The 25,733-nt window shown below is 34.7% G+C and overlaps 1 protein-coding gene across 2 annotated transcripts in view; it reads left to right on the top strand.

The window, feature by feature from the left end:
- MNAT1 (MNAT1 component of CDK activating kinase) overlaps window positions 1-25,733 on the top strand; it is a 219,399-nt gene that overhangs the window by 139,508 nt on the left and 54,158 nt on the right. For both annotated transcript variants that reach the window (XR_010342055.1, XM_021666681.2), the window contains exon 7: window positions 4,597-4,718. Coding sequence is in view for 1 of the 2 variants with exons in the window: in XM_021666681.2 (XP_021522356.2) it covers window positions 4,597-4,718 (122 nt within the window). In the remaining variant the exon portion in view is untranslated. The remainder of the gene's footprint in view (window positions 1-4,596; window positions 4,719-25,733) is intronic.

Below are 25,733 nucleotides of genomic sequence, written 5' to 3' on the forward strand. Positions count from 1 at the left end.
GTTTATTTCTCTCTAAATGTTATAAGTTTTAGAAAATACTTCTTTTTGAGCCTATGGTGTTTTAAGTATCTCAGCTATTAGAATTTATATAAAAAATTGGTTTAAAGCACATAGTATTTACTTACTGCCATTAAAACTTTTAAATTGAACAACCATGATTATATTATTTAAAAAATAAGATATTAAAAGGCAGTATGTGGAACCTACACTGGGCAGGAATTGAGAGACCTAACTCTATGTGACCTTAGAAAAATTTACATTTTGAGGATATTAGCTTCCATATCCATAAAATGAAGGTGTTAGGGGGAAAAAGGCACAGGCTTTAGAATCTGACAGACTTGGCTTTTAATCATCAAACTGCCATTACAGTATGATCTTGCTCAGTCACTTATCTAACCCCCGTTTCCCCATTCATAAAGTGTGATTAATAGTACTTATTTCATTAAATTATTGTGGATGCTGAGATGATGCAAACAAAACCCTTTAGCATAGTGCCTGGCACAGAATAAATAATATTAACTATTCTTATTCACTGATCTTTTTGGCTGCTGTAAATGATGTCCCCACAAACTTCAGAGAAGACTGAATTATAAGCTATCATAACTTTAGTAATTTGGGTATTGTTGCTAATATTTAGAGAATGATTAGTTTTAGTATGTTGTTTTCCAGTGCAACTACTTAAGAAAGCTTATCTTTCTTGAATATTATCTTCCTTGGAAGGTATTCCAATTCTTGAAAATATCCATTCTGTGTCAACCTTTCTGGACCTTGCTCTGTAATTTCTTAAATGCCATGAAGTGCTGGTGAGATTATAAGTGTACTTCTTTAATTGTTTCAGTATTTTTCCTTTCCCTCACTTACCCTCCTCTCTTTCACTCTTCTCCCCTCCCTTTTACCCCTATAGCTAAAACATGTGACACCAATACTGAACATTTTGTATCATATGGTAGGAGAATTTAGTGTCTGACAATTTATGAAGAAGACACTTTGAAATAAGGATGTCAGAACAAGTTTCAAAATATCCCACTCGGGCACTGTCTTCTTAACCTATGCAATGCTCTCTGAGTCATTGGTCTGAAATTGGATTATTCTGTGATAGTATAAGATTTAGCTTGAGAGTTTCATGTTTTTTTAGAAAGGCTGTGGAACATGGAGGTTAGGGGTTAAAATAATATGAATGAAGCTTCTGACATTACACTTTTTTTCTCTGTTTCCTGCATATTATTCTAGCAAAGCAAATGAGAAAATTAGGTTATCCAAAACTCATTTTAAAAAATTGTGGTAAAATACATGTAATATAAAAATTTCACATTTTAATAATTTTAACTGTACATTTCTGTGACATTAAGTACACCCATATTGTTGTACATCTATCACCACCATTCATTTTCAAAAATTTCTCATCTTCCTCAACTGAACCTGTACCCATGAAACACTAACTGCTCTTTCCCATGTTCCTAGGCTGTGGTAACCACTGATTTACTTTATGTCTCCATGAATTTGACTGCTTTGGATCCTTCTATTAGTGGAGTCATTTTATTTTTGTCCTTTTATGAATATCTTATTTCATTTATCATAATATCGTTAGGTTCATCCATGTTGTCACATGTCAAAATTTTCTTCCTTTCAAAGGCTGAATAATAGTCTATTATCAGTGTGTGTGTGTATATATACATACACACATACACACACACCCCACATATTATCTATTCATTTATTCCTTCATGGACACTGGGTTGCTTCCAACTTTTGGCTACTGTAAATAATGCTGCTGTAAATATGCATTGGTGTACACATATTTCTTTGAAACCTTGCTTTCACTTTTAGGTATATACCTGGAAGTCCAATTGCTGGATCATATGGTAATTCTGTTTTTAATTTTTTGAGGACTTGCCATACCATTTTCCACAGCAACTGTACATTCCCACCAGCAATGCACAAGAGTTTCTGTTTGTCTACATCTTCACAAACACTTAGCATTTTCTGTTTTTCTTTTTTATAATAGCCATCTTAAATAGCCATGTGTGTGAAGTGGTATCTCACCATGGCTTGATTTGCATTGCCCTTATGACTAGTGATATTGAGCATCTTTTCATATACCTATTGGCAATATGTATATCTTCTGTGGTGAAACCTCTGTTCAAGCCCTTCACCTGTTTTTGGTGAAGTGCTGTTGACATTACAGTGTCAGAGGTGTCTATTATAATATGCCTATAAACTAGCTAGGATGATGCTACATGGTATTGAACTTGTTGAAGAGAAAAACTGTAATTTAGGTGCAAGCATCTTTGATGGTTCTCACTGCTACAATTGTATTTTATCACTTACGTCATGCCTTTTACCTTTTTTTTTTTTTTTTTAAATAAAAGAGATAATGTGTACTTTGCATCCAACTTAGTAATTTAAGGGAAAAAGGAAACTAAGTGACATAACAACAAAAACATTTATAAACTAGAAACTGGAAGAATAGATGCAAGAATGCTTAATAAAAAGTTATGAAACATAAAAATAGATGTGAACTATACCAAGAAAAATAAGAGAATGAGGGTTAAAATCAGAAAACATAGACTATATAAAAAGTAGGGATTTTTATAAGTTAGAATTCTATGCCACATAGATGATAGATCTGTACATCTTAATGAAATGGTATATAGCTGAGTGGCACTTTATTTTACATACTTATGCTCAAATATGATCTATAGGGTCTTTGTATTTTAGTTACCCAGCAGTTCTCTCTTCTCAGAAAAATACAATGGATGTTTTCATCCGTTTAGTTTTCAGCATAAAATTTTCTTATTTTGTTTGTATGTGTGCATGTGATGTGAAATAAATACATATTTGGTAAGTTAGTTTGATTTCATGTAAAGACTTTAGAGAATAGACATTTATGTGGCATAGCTTTGTAGAGAATAATTTCGTTAGCTTTCTTTCCTAATTAGAGCTTTAAAAAAAACACTGTAAAAAATCAAAGTTGTTTAATAAAAATAGAAAAATGTGAGGTTAGACTATGCTTATATACAAGGGGACTTCAAAAAGTTCATGGAAAATGGAATTAAAAGATAAATATAAAAAATATAAACTTTATTTATCAACATAAGCTCCATCAGGAACAAGACACTTTTGTAAGCAATGATACCAGGAATTTAGTTCATCTCTAAATAACTGAGAGTCCTAGAATTTACCTATGTCAGTGAAATCTTTTTTATATTATTACTGAAGAAAAATGGGTTCCCTTTACAAATTTTCTGAGGTTAGGAAACAAAAAGAAGTAAGAAGGAGCCAAATCAGGACTGTAAGGTGGACACCTAATGATTTCCCATGGAAACTCTTGCAAAATTACTCTTGTTTGATGAGATTTCATGAGCAGGATTATTGTTGTGGTGGGGAAAGGACTCTGGTGAAGGTTTCCTAGGTATTTTTCTGTTAAAACTTTTGCTAACTTTCTCAAAACACTCTCATAATAATAAGCAGATGATACTGTATTTTGGCCCTCCAGAAACTCAATAAGCAAAGTGCCATGAGCATTTTGAACTGGGAGTTTTTTGAATTGTTACTGTGACCTTCACTTGTGACCAGTCCACTTTTGCTTTGATTGGACCACTGCCACCTCTTGGTAGCCACTGCTTTGATTGTGCTTTGTCTTCAGTACTGGTAAAGGCATATTTCATCTCCTGTTCTTTGAAGAAAGTCTTCAGGATCTTGATCACACTTGTTTAAAATTTCCACCAAATGCCCTGCTCTCGTCTGCTACTGATCTGGGTGCAACAGTTTTGGCACCCATCGAGTGGAAAGTTTGCCCAACTTTAATTTTTCAGTCAGAATTGTGTAAGCTGAATCAGTTGAAGTGTCTATGGTGTTGCCTGTTGTTTCTGCTGTTAATCATCAGTCCTTTTCAATTAGGGCATGAACAAGGTTACTTTTTTTCCCTCACAAATTGATGTATAGATGGTCTGCCATTGAGGGCTTCATTTTCAACAATCTCTTGTTCCTTCTCAAAATGAGTTATCCATTTGTAAACTGCTGATTTCTTTGCGGCATTGTCCTCATTAAGTTTTTGTAAAGCTTCAATGATTTTGCCATTCTTCTATCCAATCTTCACCATAAATGTTTGTTCTTGTTTCTGTTGAGCAGAATTCACATTGGTCTGATAGGAGCTTTTTTTAAATGATCTTATGCTTCTTTGTGCCTCAAACTAGGTGCTGTTCAGACATATATAACAAGTTAGTACAAGTTTATTTTGGTGCAAACATTTTAAAAATCCATGCATAGTTTTTAAATGATATGTATTTTGCATAAACTTTTTGAAGTCCTCTTGTATTTTATGACTTCTGCCACTGACATTGAACAACTGTACTGTTTAATGCTAAATTTGAATTTAATGATGGATTTGGTTTTCCTCTTTTAATTCATGTATAAATGACTATATATTAATTATGTTATGTGGGTTTCAGTTATGCAATGCATTGTACCCATGGAACAGCACAACTAATGGATAATACTTCTAATGTGAGGAATTTAATTCATCTTTAAAATGATTATAAATAGCAATATGAAGGTAATATTAAAAGGTATTAATTTCCTTCATTTTTCTAACAGGGTCAACATATTTCACTGGCACCTATTCACAAGCTTGAAGAAGCTCTGTATGAATACCAGCCACTGCAGATAGAGACATATGGACCACAAGTTCCTGAGCTTGAGATGCTAGGAAGACTTGGGTATGTGTCCTAAAGAACTTTACATTGAGGAGCTGATATGTGGGGCTTGTTGCTGTTCTTAACTGACATGTTAACATTTTTAGATTTTCAGTTTATAGAACTTTACTCTTTTGTGAAAAATGAACAGTACTTAATACTAAGTTGTTTTATTTAGCACATTAATTTTTTCTATGGACTTGTTATGTCTCTTGAGATTGAGCCTGGAATATATTAGTTCATTTTTAAGTCTGTCCTTGGCAGCCATATTGAAATGACTGTTTATTTTCAGCCATGAGTGTTTTTTTTTTCCCTTTTTTTAAGAAATTGGGGCTTAATTTAGTCAGTAGTAAGCCAGTAAAAATATGAGTTGGGCTCCTTGCCATGAAAAGGGTAGATTTACTCACTGTGCTCTGTCTACAGTGAAACTACGTTTATGAGCCATGAGCCATGAAATATATTTTGTTGAAAGGTATAATGTAAGTCTGGCCCAGTGGTTCAACAGTCATATCATATATATCGATTCTGGAAATGAACCTGGGATCCTGGCTTTTGTGAGGGATGGAGAGATGGTTATAGTCTCAAGTGGGTATTTGTATACTTGAAAACTGCAGGCACATATGTTGCTAGAAGGAGCAAATCATTTCTTGGTCTCATTTTTAAATGTAAACTATTGAATGAAAGGCTGATCCAGAAACTGTTGTTGCCTAACAAAATAGTGGAAAGAATATAATGTAAAAAAAAAATGGGTATGTTGAGGCCAAGCAATTAAAAAGACCCCAAGAATAAAAACAAGAAAGATGAAACAAATAATAAATCCTACATGCATCTTCAAAACCAAAACCAAAATCTTGAAAATGTTGCGTAATATTTTACATGTGAACCTCAAGGCTCCAAGATAAAGTTACTATTTAAATGATACATAATTTAATATCTTAAGGCTAAATTTTCTTTAGTTCTTTATTTTCTTAAAGTCCTACAACCTCTATGAATGAAGCGAACAGGATGTAAAATAACCTAAAACTCCCTTTGAGATAACAAATTTATTAAACAATTGTTTTAAATGCTAAAATTGAAGTTTGAGGAGATAGACAATATTGTGTTTTATAATATAAAAAATTATACATGATGTAGACATTTATTTCTTATCTCTTATTGGGTTATAAAGAACTAGAATTACGTATCTTTAAACTAAATTTACCTCAAAATCTTTACTTTTAATGTTAGTGAAGTTAACGTGTTTAAAATGGTACTCCTCTGTTACTGGGTTTTGCATTTTCCAATAATTTTGTCATAATTTTTCATAAACAGATTTTATTATGTTGAGGTAATGTTCTTCTGTTCCTAGAATGTTGAATGATTATTATTTTTTCTTGAGACAGTCTCTCTTTGTGACCCAGGCTGTAGTGCAGTGATGCAGTCTCGGCTCAATGCAGCCTCCTTCTCCTGGGTTCAAGCGATTCTCGTGCCTCAGCATCCTGAGTAGGTGAGGATACAGGTGTGCACCACCACGCCTGGTGAATTATTGTATTTTTTGTAGAGATGGGGTTTCTCCATGTTGGGCAGGCTGGTCTTGAACTCCTGGCCTCAAGTGATCTGCCTGCCTTGGCTCCCTGAAGTGCTGGCATTACAAGTATGAGCCACTGGGCCCAGCCCATCTTTTAATATACTACTGGATTCAGTTTGCTGGTGTTTTGTCAAGGATTCTCGCATTTGTGCTCATAAAGGATATTGACTAGTAGTGTTTTCTAGCTTTACTGAGGTATAATTAAAAAAGAAAAATTATATGTATTTAAGATAGAGAAGTTCTTTTTAATTATTAATTTTTGTGAGTACATAGTAGGTGTATATACTATGGGCTATGTGAGATATTTTGATACAGGCATGCAGTGCATAATAATCACATTAAGATAGATGGTATATCCATTACCTCAAGATCTATTATTTGTGTTACAAAGAATCCAATTATATTCTTTTAGTTATTTTCAAATGTATAATTAAATTGTTATTAATTATAGTCACCCTGTTGTTCTATCGAATACTGGTTCTTGGCCAGGTGTGGTGGCTCACGCCTGTAATCCCAGCTCTTTGGGAGGCTGAGGTGGGCAGATCACTTGAGGTCAAGAGTTTGAGACAAGCCTGGCCAACATGATGAAACCCTGGCTCTACTAAAAATACAAAAAAATAGCTGGGCGTGGTAGTACGTGCCTGTAATCCCAGCTACTTGGGAGTCTGAGGCAGGAGACTCACTTGAACCTGGGAGGCCGAGGTTGCAGTGAGCCAAGATTGTGTCACTGCACTCTAGCCTGGGTGACAGGGCGAGACTCTATCTCAAAAAGAAAACAAACAAACAGTTCCTATTTATTCTCTTTATTTTTTTTCTACCCATTAACCATCCCCATGTCGTCTCCCACTCCCTCACTACCCTTCACAACCTCTGATAACCTTCCTTCTAACTCTCTATATCTATGAGTTCAATTGTTCTAATTTTTAGCTTTCACAAATAAGTGAGAATATGCTAAATTTGTCTTTCTGTGCCTGGCTTATTTCACTTAATATAATGACCTCCAGTTCCATCTATATTGTTGCAAATGACAGGATCTCATACTTTTTTATGGCTGAATAGTACTCCATTCTGTATATGTACCACATTTTCTTTATCCAGTCATCTGTTGATGGACATGTAGATTGCTTCCAAATCTTGGCTATTGTGAACAGTGCTACAACAAACATGGAAGTGAAGATGTCATTTTGAAATACTAATTCCCTTTCTTTTGGGTATATACTCAGCAGTGGGATTGCTGGATCATATAGTAGCTCTATTTTTGTCTTTTGACAAACCTCAAAACTGTTCTTCATACTGATTGTAGTAGTTTACATTTCCACCAACAGCGTACAAGATTTTCTTTTTTCCACAGCCTCTCTAGTATGTGGTTCTGCTTGTCTTTGGATAAAAGCCATTTAAACTGGGGTGAGATTATATCTCATTGTAGTTTTGATTTGCATTTCTCTGATGATTACTGGTGATGTTGAGCATCTTTTCATATGACTTTGCCATTTGTGTATCCTCCTTTGAGAAATGTGTGTTCAAATCTTTTGCCCATTTTTAAGTTGGATTATTACATTTTTTCCTCTTGAGTTGTTTGAATTCCTTACATATCCTGATTAATAATACCTTGTCATATGGGCAGTTTGAAAATGTGTTCTCCCATTCTGTAGGTTGTCCCTTTGTTCATTGATTTCTTCACTATGCAGAAGATTTTTAACTTGATGTTCTCCCATTTATCTATTTTTGCTTTAGTTGCATGTACTCGTGGAGATATTCCTCAAAAAATCTTTGCCCACTCCAGTGTCCTTGAGAGTTTCCCCAACGTTTAATTTTAGTAGGTTAAATAGTTTGAGGTCTTAGATTTAAGTGTTTAATCTTTATTTGATTTTTGTATGTGGTGAGAGATAGGGATCTAGTTTCATTCTTATGTATATGGATATCCAGTTTTCCCAGTACCATATTTTGAAGAGACTTTCTTTTCCCAAAATGTATGTTCTTGGCATCTTTGTTGAAAATGAGTTCACTGTAGATGTATGCAATTGTTTTGAGATTCTCTATTTTGTTCCATTGGTCTCTGTGTCCATTTTTATGCCAGTACCATCTAGTTACTGGACCTCTGTAGTATTTGAAATCAGGTAATATAATTCCCAAAGTTTTGTTCTTTTTGCTCAGGATAGCTTTGGCTATTCTGGGTCTTTTGTGATTCCATATAAATTTTAGGTTTTTTAAAAAAAATTTCGGTGAAGAATGTCATTGGTATTTTGATAGAGATTGCATTTAATCCGCAGATTGCTTTGGGTACTATGGACATTTTAACATTATTGATTCTTCCATTCCATGAACATGGAATATCTTTTGTGTTTGTGTGTCCTCTTCAATTTTTTGCATCAATATTTTGTAGTTTTCATCATAGAGATCTTTCACTTCTTTGGTTAATTCCTAGGTATTTTATTTCTAGCCATTGTAAATGGGATTACTTTCTTGATTTCTTTTTTAGATTGTTCAGTCTTGACATATAGAAATGTTCCTGACTTTTATGTGCTGATTTTGTATTATGCAACTTTACTTAATTTGTTTATCAGTTCTAATAGTTTTTTTGTGGAGTCTTTAGGTTTTTCCAAATGTAAGATCATATCATCTGCAAACAAAAATAATTTGACTTGCTCCTTTCCACTTTGGATGTCCTTTATTTCTTTCTTCTGTCTGATTGCTCTAGCTAGGACTTCCAGTTCTCTGTTGAATAACAGTGGTGATAGTGGGTATTGTTACTGTGTTCCAGATCTTAGAAGAAAGGCCTTCAGTTTTCCCTCATTCAGTATACTAGGTGCAGGTCTGTTGTATATAGCTTTCATTATGTTGAGGTAAATTCCTTTTATACCCAGTTTTTTGAGGGTTTTTACCATGAAAGAATTTTGAGTTTTATTAAATGCTTATTCAGCCCCAATTGAAATGATCATATGGTTTGGTCCTCCATTCTGTTAAAGGATGTATCATATTGATTGATTTGCATATGTTGAACCATTCTTGCATTTCTGGGATAAATCCCATATGGTCATGATAAGTGAATGATCTTTTTAATATGTTGTTGAATTCAGCTTGCTAGTGTTTTGTTGAGGCTTGCAGACACTATCTTATAACCCATTATTTTAAGCTGATGACAACTTAACACTGATTGTATAAACAAATAAATAAGCAAAATTGAAACTAGTAAAAACTCTATATTTTAACTTTGTACCCTTTTAAACTTTTTATTTTTCCTATTTATATCTTATTGTACTGCCTATGTCTTGAAATTTTGTAGTTATTACATTTGATTGATTTATCTTTTAGTTTTCCTATTTAAGAGTAGTTTACCCACCACAGTTACAGTGTGGTAATCCACACCAGGCTAATTTTTGTATTTCTAGTAGAGATGGGGGTTCCCTATGCTGGCCAGGCTGGTCTTGACCTCCTGACCTCAAGTGATCTGCCTGCCTCAGCCTCCCAAAGTGTTGGGATTACAGGCGTGAACCACCATGCCCAGCCATAACTACTGTTTTCAATAACTATGCATGTGATTTATTTAATGTGAGCTGTTCATTTCTGAATGATTATAGAAATTTAAAAGACTTGTTGAAAGAGTGTTGAATAGATAACTTTATTGTTTTTTTTAAATTTTTTAAATTAATTAATTTTTTTAGGCTTTTTTAAAATTGTATTTTAGGTGTTGGGGTACATGTGAAGAGCATGTAAAATTGTTGCATAGGTACACACGTGGCAGTGTGATTTGCTGCCTTCCTCCCCTTCACCTATATCTGGCATTTCTCCCCATGCTATCTCTCCCCACCTCCCCACCCCCGGCTGTCCCCTCCCCTATTTCCCCCCAACAGACCCCAGTGTGTAGTGCTCCCCTCCCTGTGTCCGTGTGTTCTCATTGTTCAACACCCACCTATGAGTGAGAACATGCGGTGTTTGATTTTGTGTTCTTGTGTCAGTTTGCTGAGAATGATGGTTTCCAGGTTCATCCATGTCCCTACAAAGAACACGAACTCATCATTTTTGATGGCTGCATAATATTCCATGGTGTATATGTGCCACATTTTCCCTGTCCAGTCTATCATCGATTGGCATTTGGGTTGGTTCCAGGTCTTTGCTATTGTAAACTGTGCTACAATGAACATTCGTGTGCATGTGTCCTTATAGTAGAACGATTATTGTTATTATCTTATTTCTTCCATGTACTCCAGCAGATAATGTAACTTCTGAACCTACTCTTAAAATTCCCAAGAAATCAATTGACAGATTAGAGTTATAAATAAGAAATTTAAAAGTTAATTTTAAACACAATTTATATCAGCATGATTTTATTTAAATTTTGGTTTAGATTCTTAGAAGTTTATATCACATTTTAATGAATGTTTACGAGTAAATTTCTGTATTACTCAAATACTTGAATAGTGAAAAATCATTAAAAATTACAGAGTATTTAAGGTAGATGTAAATTTGTGATATCTGTGGTTTAAGGCAATCTTTGATACCAGCCATGAAAATATTACATGATGAAATATTTAAGTAGTTTTATATAAGTTATGGTTTTATTAAAAGCATTACTAGTTTATATTTATGTAAATATATGCATTATGTAAATATGTAATTTACATTTATCTTTAAATTTCTGTGTAAAATAATCATATGTAAAAGTGAGAAGTAAGAATGACTTCTCTAATAGGAAATTTCAGAATGCCTTTCTCAGTTTTATGGGAATATCTGTTATTTTCATTCTATGACACGTTATAACATTTTAAGATAAAATATTATTTTTATTTAAGGTTTGTAGTCTTACATTTTCCTTATTTATGGTTTAAATGAAGCTATTTGCTACCAAAATTCTGCAGAATGAAATTTTTTTCTTTTACTAATACATAATGTTTTACATATGTATGGAGTACGTGTGAGTATTTTTACATGCATAAAATGTATAACGATCAAGTCAGGTTATTTGGGGTATCCTTCACCTTGAATATTTATTATTTCTATGTGTTGGTAATCTTTCAAGTTCTCTCTTCTGGCTACTTTGAAATATACAACGTACTGTTGCCAACTACGGTCACCCTAGTCTCTTACTGAACATTAGAATTTATTTCTTCTATTTAACTGTAAGTTTATACTCATTCACCAACCTTTCTTTATTTCTCCCTTCCACCCTCATACCCTTCGAAACCTTTGCTGTATTCTAGTTTCTATCTCCATGAGACCAAGTTTTTGTCTCCCATATATGAGTGAGAACATGCAAATTTTGTCTCTGTGCCTGGCTTATTTCACTTAACCTGATGACCTCCAATTCCCTCCATGTTGCTGCAAATGACATGGCTTAATTCCTTTTTATGACCAAATACTTACACCGTGTGTGTGTGTGTGTGTGTGTGTGTCTGTCTGTCTGTCTGTCTGTCTGTCACATTTTATCCATTTGTCCATAGATGGATACTTAAATTGATTCTATATTTTTGCTATTGTGCATGGTGGTGTGATGAACACATAAGTGCAAAGTGTCCTTGTTATACTGATTTCTTTTCCTTGGCTAGATACCCAATAGTGGGATTGCTGGATCATACAGTTCTATTTTTAATTTTTTGAGGAATCTCCATACTGGTCTCCATAATGGTTATACCAATTTACATTCCCACCAGCAGTGTATAAGAATTGTCTTTTCTCTGTATCCTTACTAGCATGTGTAATTTTTTGTCTTTTTAATAATAGCTCTGCTAACTGGGATAAGATGATATCTCATTGTGGTTTATATTTGAATTTCCCTGATGATTAGTGATGTTGAGCATTTTTTCATATACCCATTGGCCATTCATATGTCTTCTTTTGAAAAAGTTTCTATTCATATTCCTTGCCTACTTTTTAAATGAGATTACTTATATTTTTATTGTTGAATTATTTGAGTTCCTCGTATATTCTAGATGTTAGGTCCTTGTTACATGAATAGTTTTCAAATACTTTTTCCCAGTCAACATCTTGTCTCTTCACTCCGTTGATTGTTTCTTTTGCTGTGCAGAAGAAGCTTTTTAGTTTAACATAGTTCCATTTGTCTATTTTTTTTTTAAGTTGTCTGTGCTTTTGAGGTCTTAGCCATAAAATCTTTGCCTAAACCAATGTCCTCAAGTTTTTCACCTTTGTTTTCTTCTGGTAGTTTTATATTGTCAGGTCATACATTGAAGTCTTTAATTCACCTTGAGTTGATTTTTGTATATGGTGAGTTCAGATTATCATTATGGGAGTCCAGTTTCATTATTCTGCATATGGATATCCAATTTTCCCAGCATCAGTTATTAAAGAAGGAATTCTTTCCACAGTGTACATACTTTGCATCTTTGTTGATTATTAATTGGCCGTGAACATATGGCTCTATTTCTGGACTCTCTTGTAGAATGAAATTTTAATCTTAATTTCATGTAAAGCTTATATTTTATTGCTTTGTGGTAGCTACAACACTCTACCACAAAGCAATATATAGATGTACATGCTTATTTGTGTCTTATGTTGACATAACTGGCATAAGTTCTGTGCTATCAATCAATCAGGAAACTTTAAAAAATGATTTAAAGACATGAAACCTGTGAAGGTTTCATGTCTTGAGTCACAAGATATGAGAATATCTAGCTATTATTATATCATTAGTAGTGAAAATAATTATGGTAGTTATGATGGTACTGAATTAAGTCAGTTAATTAGAATCTGATGGTAATTAGAAGAAAATTTCCTGTTTGATCTCTATTAGCACTATTAATGTTGTTTTCTTGTGTGGCCATAGACTGCATTAATAAAAACCAACTTGCTGAGCAAAAGTAATTGATTATTACAAATCTATTACTGTCATTGGCAAAACAACTAAAAGTGATGACTCTTGAAAAAATAGAATGGGGTCCAGTTCACAAAAATAGAGGTGTACCTCATTTTACTGTGTTTTGTGTTATTGCTTTTTGCAGAGATTGCAAGTATATCAATGCTATTTTTCCAACAACATGTACTCACCTCATGTCTGTTTTTCACATTTGGTTAATTCTTGCACTATTTCGGACTTTTTCATGATTGTATCTATTTGGTGATTTGTGATCAGTGAACTTTTGGTGTTACTATTATTATTGTTTTGGTTGCCGCAAACTGTATCCATATAAGAAAGCGAAGTTAATAAATGTGTTTGTTCTGACTGTTCTTCTGACTGGCTGTTCCCTCCCCTGCTTCCCTTGGACTTCTCTATTTCCCGAGACACAACAATATTGAAATTAGACCAATTAATAACCCTGCTAAGGGCTCTGTGTATTCAAGTGAGAGGAAGGGTCACATGTCTCTCATTTTCAATAAAAATATAGAAATAATTAAGCTTAGTGAGCAAGATGTGTCAAAAACCCAAATAGGCCAAAAGCTAGACCTCTTGTGCCAAACACCCAAGTTGTGAATGCAGAGGAAAAGTTCTTGAAGGAAATTAAAGTGTGAACACATGAATATTAAGAAAGCAAAATGGCCTTATTGCTGCTATGGAGAATGTTTTAGTGGTCCAGATACATCGAACCAGCCAGAACATTCCCTTAAACCAAAGCCTAACTCTCTTCAATCCTACGAAGGGTGAGAAAGGTGAGGAAGCTACAGAAGAAAATTCTAAAGCTAACAGAGGTTGGTTCATGAAATCCATTTCCATAACATAAAGTGCAGGGTGAAGCACCAAGTGCTGATGTGGAAGCTACCTAAGATATTGATGAAGGTAGCTACTCTGAACAAAGATTTTTCAATGTAGATGAAACATCCTTCTATTGGAAGAAGATGCCCTCTAGGATTTTTATAGCCAGAAAGAAGTCAGCCAGGTGTGGTAACTCAGGCCTGTAATTCCAGGATTTTGGGAGGCGGATAGCTTGAGCCCAAGAGTTCAAGACCAGCCTGGGCAACATGGCAAAAAATAAAAAATAAAAATACAAAAATTAGCCAGGCATGGTGGTACGCTCCTGTAGTCCCAGCTACTCAGGAGGCTGAGGTGGGAGAATTACCTGAGCCTGGGGAGGTTGAGGCTGTAGTGAGCCATGATTGCATCACTGTACTCCAGCCTGGGTGACCCTGAGCTGGAGTGTAGTGATAAGATGCAGTGAGACCATGTTTCCAAAAAAAAAAAAAGAAAGAAAAAGGAGAAGTCAATGCTTCAAAAGCAAGGCTGACTCTCTTTTTAGGAGCAAATACATCTGGTGACTTTAAATTGAAGTCAATATTCATTAGTCATTTTGAAAATTGTAGGGCCCTTAAAAAGTTTGCTAAATCTACTCTGTCTGAGCTTTAAAATGGAATGAAAAAACCTGGATGACTGTATTTGTTTACAGCATGGTTTGCTGATTATTTGAAGCCTATTCTTGAGACTTAACTGCTTAGGAAAAAAAAGATACCTTTCTAAATACTACTGCTCACTAACATTACATCTGGTCACCTAAGACTTCTGATGGATATGTGCAAGGAAATGGATGTTTTCATGACTGCTAACACAACATTCATTCTAAAGCCCAGGTATCAAGGAGTAATTTTGACTTTTCAGTCTTGTTATTTAAATAATATGTTTCATAGCGCTGTAGCTGCCATAGATGGTGATTCCTCTGATGGATCTGAATGAAACAAATTGATAACCTTCTGGAAATAATTCACTATTCTAGAGGCCATTAAGAGCATTTGTGATTCATGGGAGGAGGTCAGAATATCAGCATTATCAGGAATTTGAAAGAAGTCAATTCCAACCCTCTTGTTTGAGACTTTATTGGAAGAAGTAACTGCAAATGAAGTGAAAATAGCAAGGGAACTAGAATTAGCAGTGGAGTCTGAAGATATGACTGAATTGCCACAGTCTTATAATAAAACTTGAACAAATGAGGAACTGACTCTTAGGGATGAGTAAAGAAAGTAGTTTTTTTGAGATGGAACCTACTCTTGGTGAAGATACTGTGAACGCTGTTGAAGTGACAATGGATTTAGAATATTATATAAACTGAGCTGATAAAGAAGTGGTAGGGTTTGAGAGAATTGCCTCTGGTTTTGAAAGAAGTTCTGCTGTGAGTAAAATGCTATCAAACAGAATTATGTGCTACAGAGAAAACTTTTGTGAAAAGAAGAGTCAATCAATGCAGCAAACTTTATTACTGTCTTATTTTAAGAAATTGCCATGGCCTCCCCAGCCTTCAGCAACCACCGTTGTGATCAGTAAGCAGCTATCAATATCCAGGCAAAGAACATTCATCAGCAAAAAGATTAGGACTAGTTGATGGCCCAAGAGGATTATTATCATTTTTATTAATATAGAATCTATTTATTTGGGATTTTGACTAAATCTGCAAAATTACTTTTTATATATAATATAATCATAGCAATGAAATCTCTCATATTTATGGTCCTATTCATACCCAAGGAGTAAGAATTATGCAAGGAATGGATACAGTAGGGTAGAATATTGATGGCCATGTCTAAATTCTGCCTACTATAAGTGAGATAGGTCTTCTCTTGCTACTTGTCTTTTTCAGCATTTTCTAAGCATTTTTATACATTTATTCTTCGAAGTACACTTTGCTGGCAAAAGCAATAAAGCACTCCATAATTGTTTCAAGATTTTTGTAAATGTGAAACTTTTATAAAATACTGTGAATCAAGTAACGAAACAAATCAAAAGCCACCAACAACTTAGCTAATAAGCTCCATCCACAGTACCCCCTAGATAGTAACCAATACCAATCCTTTTGGGATTGTATTTGGAATTTAAACTTATAATCTGATCAGAGAAGAATGGGCATTTAAAATATACTTAGTTTTCATATATCTCACACATTTCTTGGAAATTAATTTTCATTGTTTTGATGCTGTTGTGATAAAGTTGTTTTCATCATATTTCTTACTTTAGGTTTATATTTTATTGTATTTTGGCTAGAACTTGTAGAACTTTTAGACCAAGTATAATTCTAATAACTGCAGTTTCTTTCTATGTGTTTTTTCTTTTTTTTGGTGAATGCCTCAAATGTTTCATCACTAAGCATTATATTTGCTGTTTAAGTGGTTTTTTGTATCACATAAATGTATTTTCTAAATCACATTGAAGAAATTGCATCATGAATAGGTATTATTTTTTTCTTTTTCACATTTAATTTTATTTAATGCTTTTATGCATCTATTGATGTACTTTTTGAACCTAATGGTGTATGATATTATTAAAAAATTTTTCAATAGCAAGTACTTCCTGTATTCCTAGATAGCTACTTACTTAAAATAGCATTTAGGAGAGGCAGAATTTCAGCTGCAAACTGCAAGTTCAGGAAATTTGTTTTAAATGGATTAGTTTATGTTCTATCAGTGAAAAGTAATTGAGGCAATCTATAATACTTTAAAAATCTTAGCACTTAAATTAAAATTTAATCAGCTTTATTAAAGCATAATTCACATATAATAAAGTATCTATTTTAATTGTATATTCCAATGAGTTTTGACGAATGCTTGCAGTTTGTAATCACGAGCACAGTCACGATATAGAATATTTGTATAATCTCTCACCATGATTGTGCTTTTTTCTGGAAGTCACTTAGAATTTTTAGTATATGAAAGTGTTACTTATATTTCAAAATTTCCATGAGAGAATGTTGTATTCTGTATACTGCTTTTTGGTTATAGTCTTTACCTTATAATATTGGCTTATATATGCATTGTGTAAAAATGGTGAAAAGGTAGTTGTTTAAGTTTTGTTTTGTTTTTGATGCTACCCATTTAAGTTTTTTTTGTTTTTCATTTTGTTGTGTTTTGTTTTGAGACGGAGTCTCACTCTGTTGCCCAGGCTGGAGTGCAGTGGTACGATCTCGGCTCACTGCAGCTTCTGCTTCCTAGGTTCAAGCGATTCTCCTGCCTCAGCCTCCTGAGTAGCTGGGACTACAGGCGCCCAGCACCACGCCTGGCTGGTTTTTGTATTTTTTAACAGAGACGGGATTTCACCATATTGGCCAGGCTGGTCTCAAACTCCTGTCTTTGTGATCTGCCCGCCTCGGCCTCCCAAACTGCTGGGATTACAGGAGTAAGCTATTGTGCCTAGCCTTAAGTTTATATGTTAGTTTTACAGAAAGCCTTGGGGCATCAGAAAATCAAAGAATGTGGAAAAATACAAAAATCACAAAAAACACTGCAATATGCATGTATATATAATATATAATTTATATTATACTTGGTGGTAATTATGAAAATATTACTAAATTAACTTTTTTTTTTCCTGGCCATGATAGCAAAATGTCTTTAGTGTCTGATTTTTTTGTTTGTTTTTGGGGACATTTAAATTAGAAATGAACTCAAATATCTAACATGAATCTTTGTACTTAAAATTCTAGCCTGGCTCTAGTCTTGCAAGTTTTAAATCTTTTTTATGCAATTATGGAAAAAATATGTTTCTGCTTGAAGCAGTTGTCAAACAAGCTTCTTTCATCAACAGTCAGACACAAGGCAGCTGAATGAGGCTGTTTAGTCTAGAGTGAATGCTCATGAGATTACAAGGTCACTGAGGAAATGTAATTATACAGTTGGTTCCAGAATAGTTTTTTGTAGCAAGGACTTAAATTACAACATCAATTTAAAAATATATAAAATGAGATATATTCTATAATTAATCTCAGAAAGCACAAAGTTAAAAAAATGTAAGTTATTACAATAAAATGTGTTAATTCATATTTTTATAGGATCCGTAAAAAAGCAGATTCCATTTAGTATTGGAATTTGGTTATTTCTGCTATATCATGGTAGAATTCAGTAGATCCTGTGGATCTTATATATAATTGTCTTCATTGGGAAATGTTAGATGTTTCAAAGAAACAGCTAACATTTAAAATGAAACTTAAAATTCTACTGTAATAAAACCAACAATAACAGTACATTATTGAATCTGTTAGATGCTGTTAGATGTTTCTAACATTAGAAATATCTGTTAGATATTTCCCTGGAAAGCCCTGGTTTCAAATCCCAGTCTTTTCTGGAAACACCTTCACAGATGCACCCAGAAATAATGTTTTACCAGATATCAGGAGATCCCTTAGCCCACTCAAGTTGACACATAAAATTCCAGATGATAATATTGAAAACCCTGGTTTTCCAGAGAAACAGAACCAATAGGACATTTAGACATTCATAAGAGGAGGTTTATTTTTGGAATTGGCTCACGTGATTTTAGAGGCTGAGAAGTCCCATGATATGCTGTCTGCAACCTGGAGAACCAGGAAAGTTGGTGGTGTAACTCACTCTGAATCCAAAGACTTGAGAACTAAGGGAGCCAATGATGTGACTCTCAGTTTGAGGTTGAAGGCCTGAGAATGGAGACTTGTGGTGGGTAGAGGTAAAAGTCATGTAGTATGAAGGCCCAAGAACCTCAAGTTACATTGTTTGAGGACAAGAGTAAATAAATGAATGTCCCAGCTCCAGAAGAGAGAGTGAATTCACCCTTCCTTTGTTTTTTTGCTGTGTTCAGGCTCTCAGCTGGATTGGATGCTATCCATCCACATTGGTGAGGGTGTATATTTTGTACTAAGACTATTGATTCAAATCCCAGTCTTTTCTGGAAACACCTTCACAGATGCACCCAGAAATAATGTTTTACCAGCTCTCAGGAGATCCCTTAGCACAGTCAAGTTGACGCATAAAATCCCAGATGATAATTAGTACTTTAAAGACAATTAAAGGATACAAGGGTGGATAGTGATTGGAATAGTGTGCCATGTTTGGTAATTGGAATCTTTTGTAAGATGGTATTTTAGCAAATACCTGAATTAGCAAAGAAATGAGTCATTTGATATCCTTGGGAGAGTCAAAAGGAACTGTAAATTCACAGGTGGGGATATGAATAAGAAAGAGGAAGGAGTTCAGAATGTCTGGAGCAGGAGTAAATATGGGGAGTGGTAGGAGAATAGGTCAGAGAGGTAGCAGGTTTTTATGTAAGCGTGCAGGCCAGACCTAGTTGATGATACAGGTCTTTATAGACCATGGTCAAGACTTGGGCTTTTACTTTGAAGGAGATGGGAAGTCATAGGAGAATTTTGAAAAGAAGTTACCATATATTACTTGCATCTAGAAAGGTCTGTCATAGGAGAGTAGATTTTGTAGATGGTGGACGATGGTGGTAGAGGCAGGGGTGAATGCAAGAAAACTTGCAGTAGTCCTGCTAAGATGGTAGTGGCTTGTCCTAGCATGGTAGTAGTATAGTTCATAAGAAAGTGGTCAGATTATAGATATAATTTTGATAGCAGAGGCAAAAGAATTTTTGATGGATTGGTTAAGGGTGGTATGAAAAGGAAAGGATTTCTTCCAAGGTTTTTATCTGAGCAAATGGTTAATCCCAGGGTTTTATCTGACAACAAAGTTATAGGCAATAAGGGGTTGTGTGTCTGTAGAGATTTTTTAAAATAAAACTGAATAAAAGTCTGTTTTTTAAATGAACATGTACTGACAATGTTGGTTTTCAAATACTCATTTCTGAAAAAAATCTTTTGTTGGTCCAAGTTCTCAACAATTGCTGTAATTACTTTTGAATTTAATAATATATATGTAAGCTATCAATTAACATATCTTTAGTTTTATTTAATAATATTGTATGTATGCAAAATTTAATTCAGATAAATTTCAGTTTTACAATCATCCCCAGGCCCCCCTTTTCACCCCCCAACCCCCAATAGCCACAAACCTAGCTACATTTAACCTCATTCAAGTGTAAATTTGTATGGTTTTGGAATTTTTCAAGCTCCTTTCTGACAAAATTTCTATTTTTAATTCCCCTTGGTACTACATATTCCTGAGTTTAAACTATAAATTTAAAGTAAACAGTGTTAGCTCAGTGATTATAAAGATGAAGAAACAGCTGGGTGTGGTGTAATTCTTATCTGTAATCCCAGCACTTTGGGAGGTCCAGGCAGGTGCATCATGAGGTCAGGAGTTTGAGACCAGCCTGGCCAACATAGTGAAACTCTGTCTCTACTAAAAATATAAAAATAGCCTGGTGTGGTGGCACACACCTGTAGTCCCAGCTACTTGGGAGGCTGAGGGAGGAGAATCATTTGAACCTCGGAGGCAGAGGTTGCAGTGAGCTGAGACTACACCATTGCACTCCAGCCTGGATGACAGAGCAGGACTGTTTTAAAAAAAAAAAACAACCAACAAACAGAACTTAGGTTCTGAGAACTTTTATTTGTGTTTAAAGTTTTCGGTTGTGGGGACATTTGAAAGTTGCTAGAATCACTTTTAAAGAAACAAATACTTCAACAGTATTGCACTTTCTAGAATTTATTGTGAAATAAAAATTTTATTCTGCCAAACTTATCCTTATCAGTAAGATATTTCCTAGTTATTTGAATATCTGTTTCTTCAGATAAGAAACTTTTGAAATTAAAATTAACAAAAAGTATTTTTCAACAGACTGTGAGCAGAGATAAATTGATGGCTCTGACTATAACATCTATTGAATTTAAATATGTAAAAACAACCAATTTTAATGCACTCATTCACAAAGCTGCAGAAGTCAAAGCTCAAAACAGAAATTATAATGTGATACTCCATTTTGTGCTTATAAATTGTGCCATTTAAAAATTAATATAATTAATAGGTATTTTAATTTGCTACTTATCTTTCATGATAGAAACTTTATTTTATGTTTAAATTTTTTATTGGAATAATTATGTGTGCAAAGTGCTATAAAAGAAAAGCCTCACTGTGTGCTTTTCTGCATTATTTTTAATTTAATTTCATGATTATTGTGGAAAATAATTTTGTTCTGTAGAGGCACAGATATGGCAAAAAAAAAAAAAAAAGATCTGTTCTGGTTGTCTAATATGTTGTCTGCAGCTGCCTAATAGAGTCCACTCTGAAGAAGGGCTTCTGTATTGTAGGTAGCTTCTGTGTTGACCAAATCATGTTAATTTAGTCATAAAAATTTCTCCATCATATTTGGTTACATTATTTTAAGAAATTTATAGAGACTTAGGGAGATCCACAAACTTAAGTAGTGGTCAAGTTTGGTCCTATATAGAAGATTAAAAGAGGCATGATTATTGAAACTAGAAAACTTTGGTAGGGCAGAGTGAACATGGGTAGCAAATCAAATTTTAGTTTATGAAGGATTTTTGAAGGGAATAATGTTTTTGGAAGGAGAATTACCAATAAGATGGTAAAATGTGGATTAGATGACCAGCCAGGGTTGGCTCATCATTCTGAAATATTTCAAAGTGAGAGAAGATGCTGATTGAGTTTATGTAGGTTTGTTTTTTATTTGACTGAGAGCAAGGTGCTATTTCAGGTAATTTTTAATGCTGATGGCTGTTCTTAGATTCTGCATGTCTTAGTGTAAGTTTTTTTTACTCTGTCCAGCTTCTAAACCTTAGCTTTTTGTTCTACTATTTACCTCTGTATTTCTAAATAACATAATTATACTGCAGTTCCTTGGTTTCCAATTTTATAGCTGTCTCTTGACTTTGTAGTATGAGAGATTGAAGATTTAACCCTCTAAAACCTCTTCCCTACCCTTATTTCACTTGCCCTATTATCTCTTAATGCAATTATATTACATTTTAAAAATTGAGTCAATATGCCTTATATACATGGTGAATATGAAAATCTTGTTTTCAGCTGAGCCACATATTTTACACTGATTGTGTTTCTTAGATTTCCCACAATGGTTGCCTTGTTTTTTATGTCTCTTCACATTTTTCCTTTAGCTTTAATTAGCATCTTGCTCACCTCATCAAACCCTAAAATCTACCCTATCTAGGGCTACGGAATATGAAAACAAAATAGAATCTCACCATTTGTTGCCTTCTGCTTTGTTTTAGCCTCCTTACCCAATGTAGACATTTCTTCCTGCTAGTTTTATTAATAGCTTAGTCTCCCCTGGCCTTGTGTTTGAAGGCATGCAGTATAGCTGCTTTGCTAATTTGTGATGGGTTTAGCATCTCAGATTTTGTGGAATTGGTACTTTTCAAATGTTTTAAAAATATTCTACCAAGGAGTGGTTGACTGTCTTTAGATTTAGGTGAAATTCAGAGGAGTAGTGGCTCATGCCTTTAATCCCAGCACTTTGGGAGACTGAGGAGGGTGAATCACTTGAGGTCAAGAGTTCAAGACTAGCCTGGCAAATATAGTGAAACCCTGTCTCTACTAAAAAATACAAAAAATTAGTTGGATGTGGTGGCAGGCACCTGTAATCTCAGCTACTCAGGAGGCTGAGGCAGGAGAATCGCTTGAACCTAGGAGGCAGAAGTTGCAGTGAGCTGAGATTGTGCCATTACACTCCAGCCTGAGCAATAGAGCAAGACTCCTTCTCAAAAAAAAAAAAAAAAAGAAAGAAAGAAGGAAAAAGAAATATAGACTTTGGGCTGGGCGCAGTGGCTTATTCCTGTAATCGCAGCACTTTGGGAGGCCAAGACGTGTGGATCACGAGTTCAGGAGTTCAAAATCAGCCTGGCCAAGATGGTGAAACCCTGTCTCTACTAAAAATACAAAAAAAAAAAAAAATTAGCCGGGCGTGGTGGCATGTGCCTGTAATCCCAGCTACTCAGGAGGCTGAGGCAGAGAATTGCTTGAACCCGGGAGGCTGAGGTTGCAGTGAGCCGAGATCATACCACTGCCCTCCAGCGTGGGTGACAGAGCAAGACTCTGTCTCAAAAAAAAAAAAAAATTTCAGTCAACTTTCATATTTTCTGCCTTGAATTTTACCTCAAACATAATTTAAAAAGAATTGAAAGGATGCAGAAGCAATAGTATTCTTACTATTTACTGCATTCTTTTGTACCCACCTCTGCATACCAGAGCGAGAGAGAAAGGAAATTCAGTGGCTTGGGCTTGCTAGTGAGAGACAGAAGCCTTCCCAGTAATAAGACACATTTGGACAGCTCTCATCTCCCAACAACTGAGTCAACAGCAGGAGGGTATTTCATGGAGCTCTGTGGTAATTTTTCCATGAAGCGGCCCTTCTTCCTTAGGAATGCTTAGTTGTTACATTTATCCTCTCATTTGTTAAAGTTAACATTTATAGCTTGATGGTAGCTCTATCACTTCCATCTGTTTTATGAACTTGTCTACTTTCTTGCTTTGAAAGGTGGTTTTGTTTGTTACAAATAATTTTTCTATCATCATCTTAACCCTCAACTTTAACATTTAAAAATGACATACTGAAGAGCCATATTATCAGTGTTTTTTAGATCGTAAGTTATATACATTTAAAAAAATAGAATAAAATGAAAAGTAAACTAGTCAAGGACATTGTGTAAATGTAAGCATTGGGCCAGGTGCTATGGCTCATGCCTGTAATCCCAACATTTTGGGAGGCTAAGGCACAAGGATGTCTTGAGCCCAGGAGTTTAAGACCAGCCTGAGCAATATAACTAGATCTTGTCTTTACAAAAAATGTAAAAATTAGCCAGGGATGGTGTCATGCACCTGTGTTCTCAGCTACTGAGAGGCTGACTGAGGTAGGAGGATCACTTGAGCCCAGGAATTGGAGGCTGCAGTGAGCCAAGCTCATGCCACTGCACTCCAACCTGGGTAACAGAGCAAGACTCTGCCTCTAAAAATTAAACACAGGCCAGACGCAGTGGCTCACGCCTGTAATCCTAGCACTTTGAGAGGTGGAGGCGGTTGGACTGCCTGAGCTCAGGAGTTCCAGATCAGACTGGGCAATGTGGTAAAACCACATCTTTACTAATATACAAAAAAATTAGCCAAGTGTGGTGGCATGTGCCTGTAGTCAGTCCCAGCTAGTCAAGATGTTGAGGCATGAGAATTGCTTGAACCTGGGAGGTGGAGGTTGCAGTGACCTGAGATCATGCCACTGCACTCCAGCCTGGGCGACAGAGCAAGACTGTGTCTCCAAAAATATAAAACATTTAAAAAAAATTTCCCCCAAAATAAAAATTAAAAGCAAATAATAAAACTGTAAGCATTGATTGGCTTGTAAAACTTTTGTTTTAGTTATATGTGTGTGTATATACACACTTTAGTGGGGTTCCATGTGAAGTATATTGTTAATTATGTTAAGAAAAATTTGACAAATGCTGCTTTAAACACATAGAAGTCACCACTCAAATTGTGTCTAAAGTTTAGGGAACATACTTTTAAAGTCTACAAGAAATTATGTATGAGCAGAGGTTTGCATAGCCTCAAGCAAATGGAGAGGTCCTCTGACTTCTGTCTTGTTTAATGACTATCCTGATGAGAATATAATATTTTGTTTTGTCCTTAACAATACATATTTGAGGGATGGCAAATGGGCATGAGTGATTTGCTTTGACGTGAAGAAAATATTCTGAAGGTAGGTACAATATTATAATGCTTCATGGAAATTTCAGTTTCTAACCCTCATTTTACCAGGAAAAATAGTCATTCCTATTTATTATCTAGGTCCAGTGAACCCATTTATTAAATAATTTTACATTTTTTTATGAATAACCAAAGTTTAGAAAACAATTGTATTAGAACATTTAACAGAGATTTAAATATAATACAAATTTTTATTCCATATATTCTTGATTTAGAAGGTGTCTATACCCGAAATTGGCAGTGCCCTTTGAATGCAACTAACCACTGATCAGTGGTCACACATGAACATGGGACACATGCAACTTGTATATACTGAATCCATATTTCAAATACATCTCTAATAGATTTGATCTTTTTTTTTTTAAGACGGAGTCTCGCTTTTTTGCTCAGACTGTGCAGTGTCATGGTCTTGGCTCACCGCAACCTCCGCCTCCTGGGTTCAAGTGATTCTCCTGCCTCAGCCTCCTGAGTAGCTGGGATTACAAGTGTGTGCTACCATACCCAGCTAATGTTTTGTATTTTTAGTGGAGATGGGGTTTCACCATGTTGGCTAGGCTGGTCTTGAACTCCTGACCTCAAGTGATCTGCCCACCTCGGGCTCCCAAAGTGCTGGGATTACAGGCATGAGCCACCATGTCTGTCTGAGCTTGTTACTTCTTCTGGTTCCACTTGCATTTCTATCATCAAAATTGAATTTGGATTCTGGCTTTCAAATACATCAACAAGTTTAAGCTTATCATTGTCTCTTACTGTTTTTGTTTGATCAAAGTTTAGTATCTCTGAAAACTTTGATGGCTTGTAATTTGGTTGAAAAGAGGATCACCATCGTTTTTATTTCATAATTGTGAAAGAGTCTCACTTTTAGATTTGTGAACACCAGTTATACGGATCAATCCAATTAATTGTTCATTTTTACATGATTTTCTTCCTTCCAATACCTTTATGTGGACACTTGCCAATAGCATTTATACACTTAAAAATGTGTCAAGTAAATTATGATGCACAAGCATCATTAAAGATGAAAGGATGTTGACACATACTTTTAGCAATATTTCTCAAATTATTGTGGAATGAAATCTATCTTGTTTAATGACTATCCTGATGAGAATATAATATTTTGTTTTGTCCTTAAAAATACATACTTGAGTGACTGCAAATGGGCATGA

This window comes from Aotus nancymaae, unplaced genomic scaffold (assembly GCF_030222135.1).
Source record: "Aotus nancymaae isolate 86718 unplaced genomic scaffold, 86718_ANA_hifiasm-v0.15.2.pri h1tg000011l, whole genome shotgun sequence".
Taxonomy (NCBI): Eukaryota; Metazoa; Chordata; class Mammalia; order Primates; family Aotidae; genus Aotus; species Aotus nancymaae.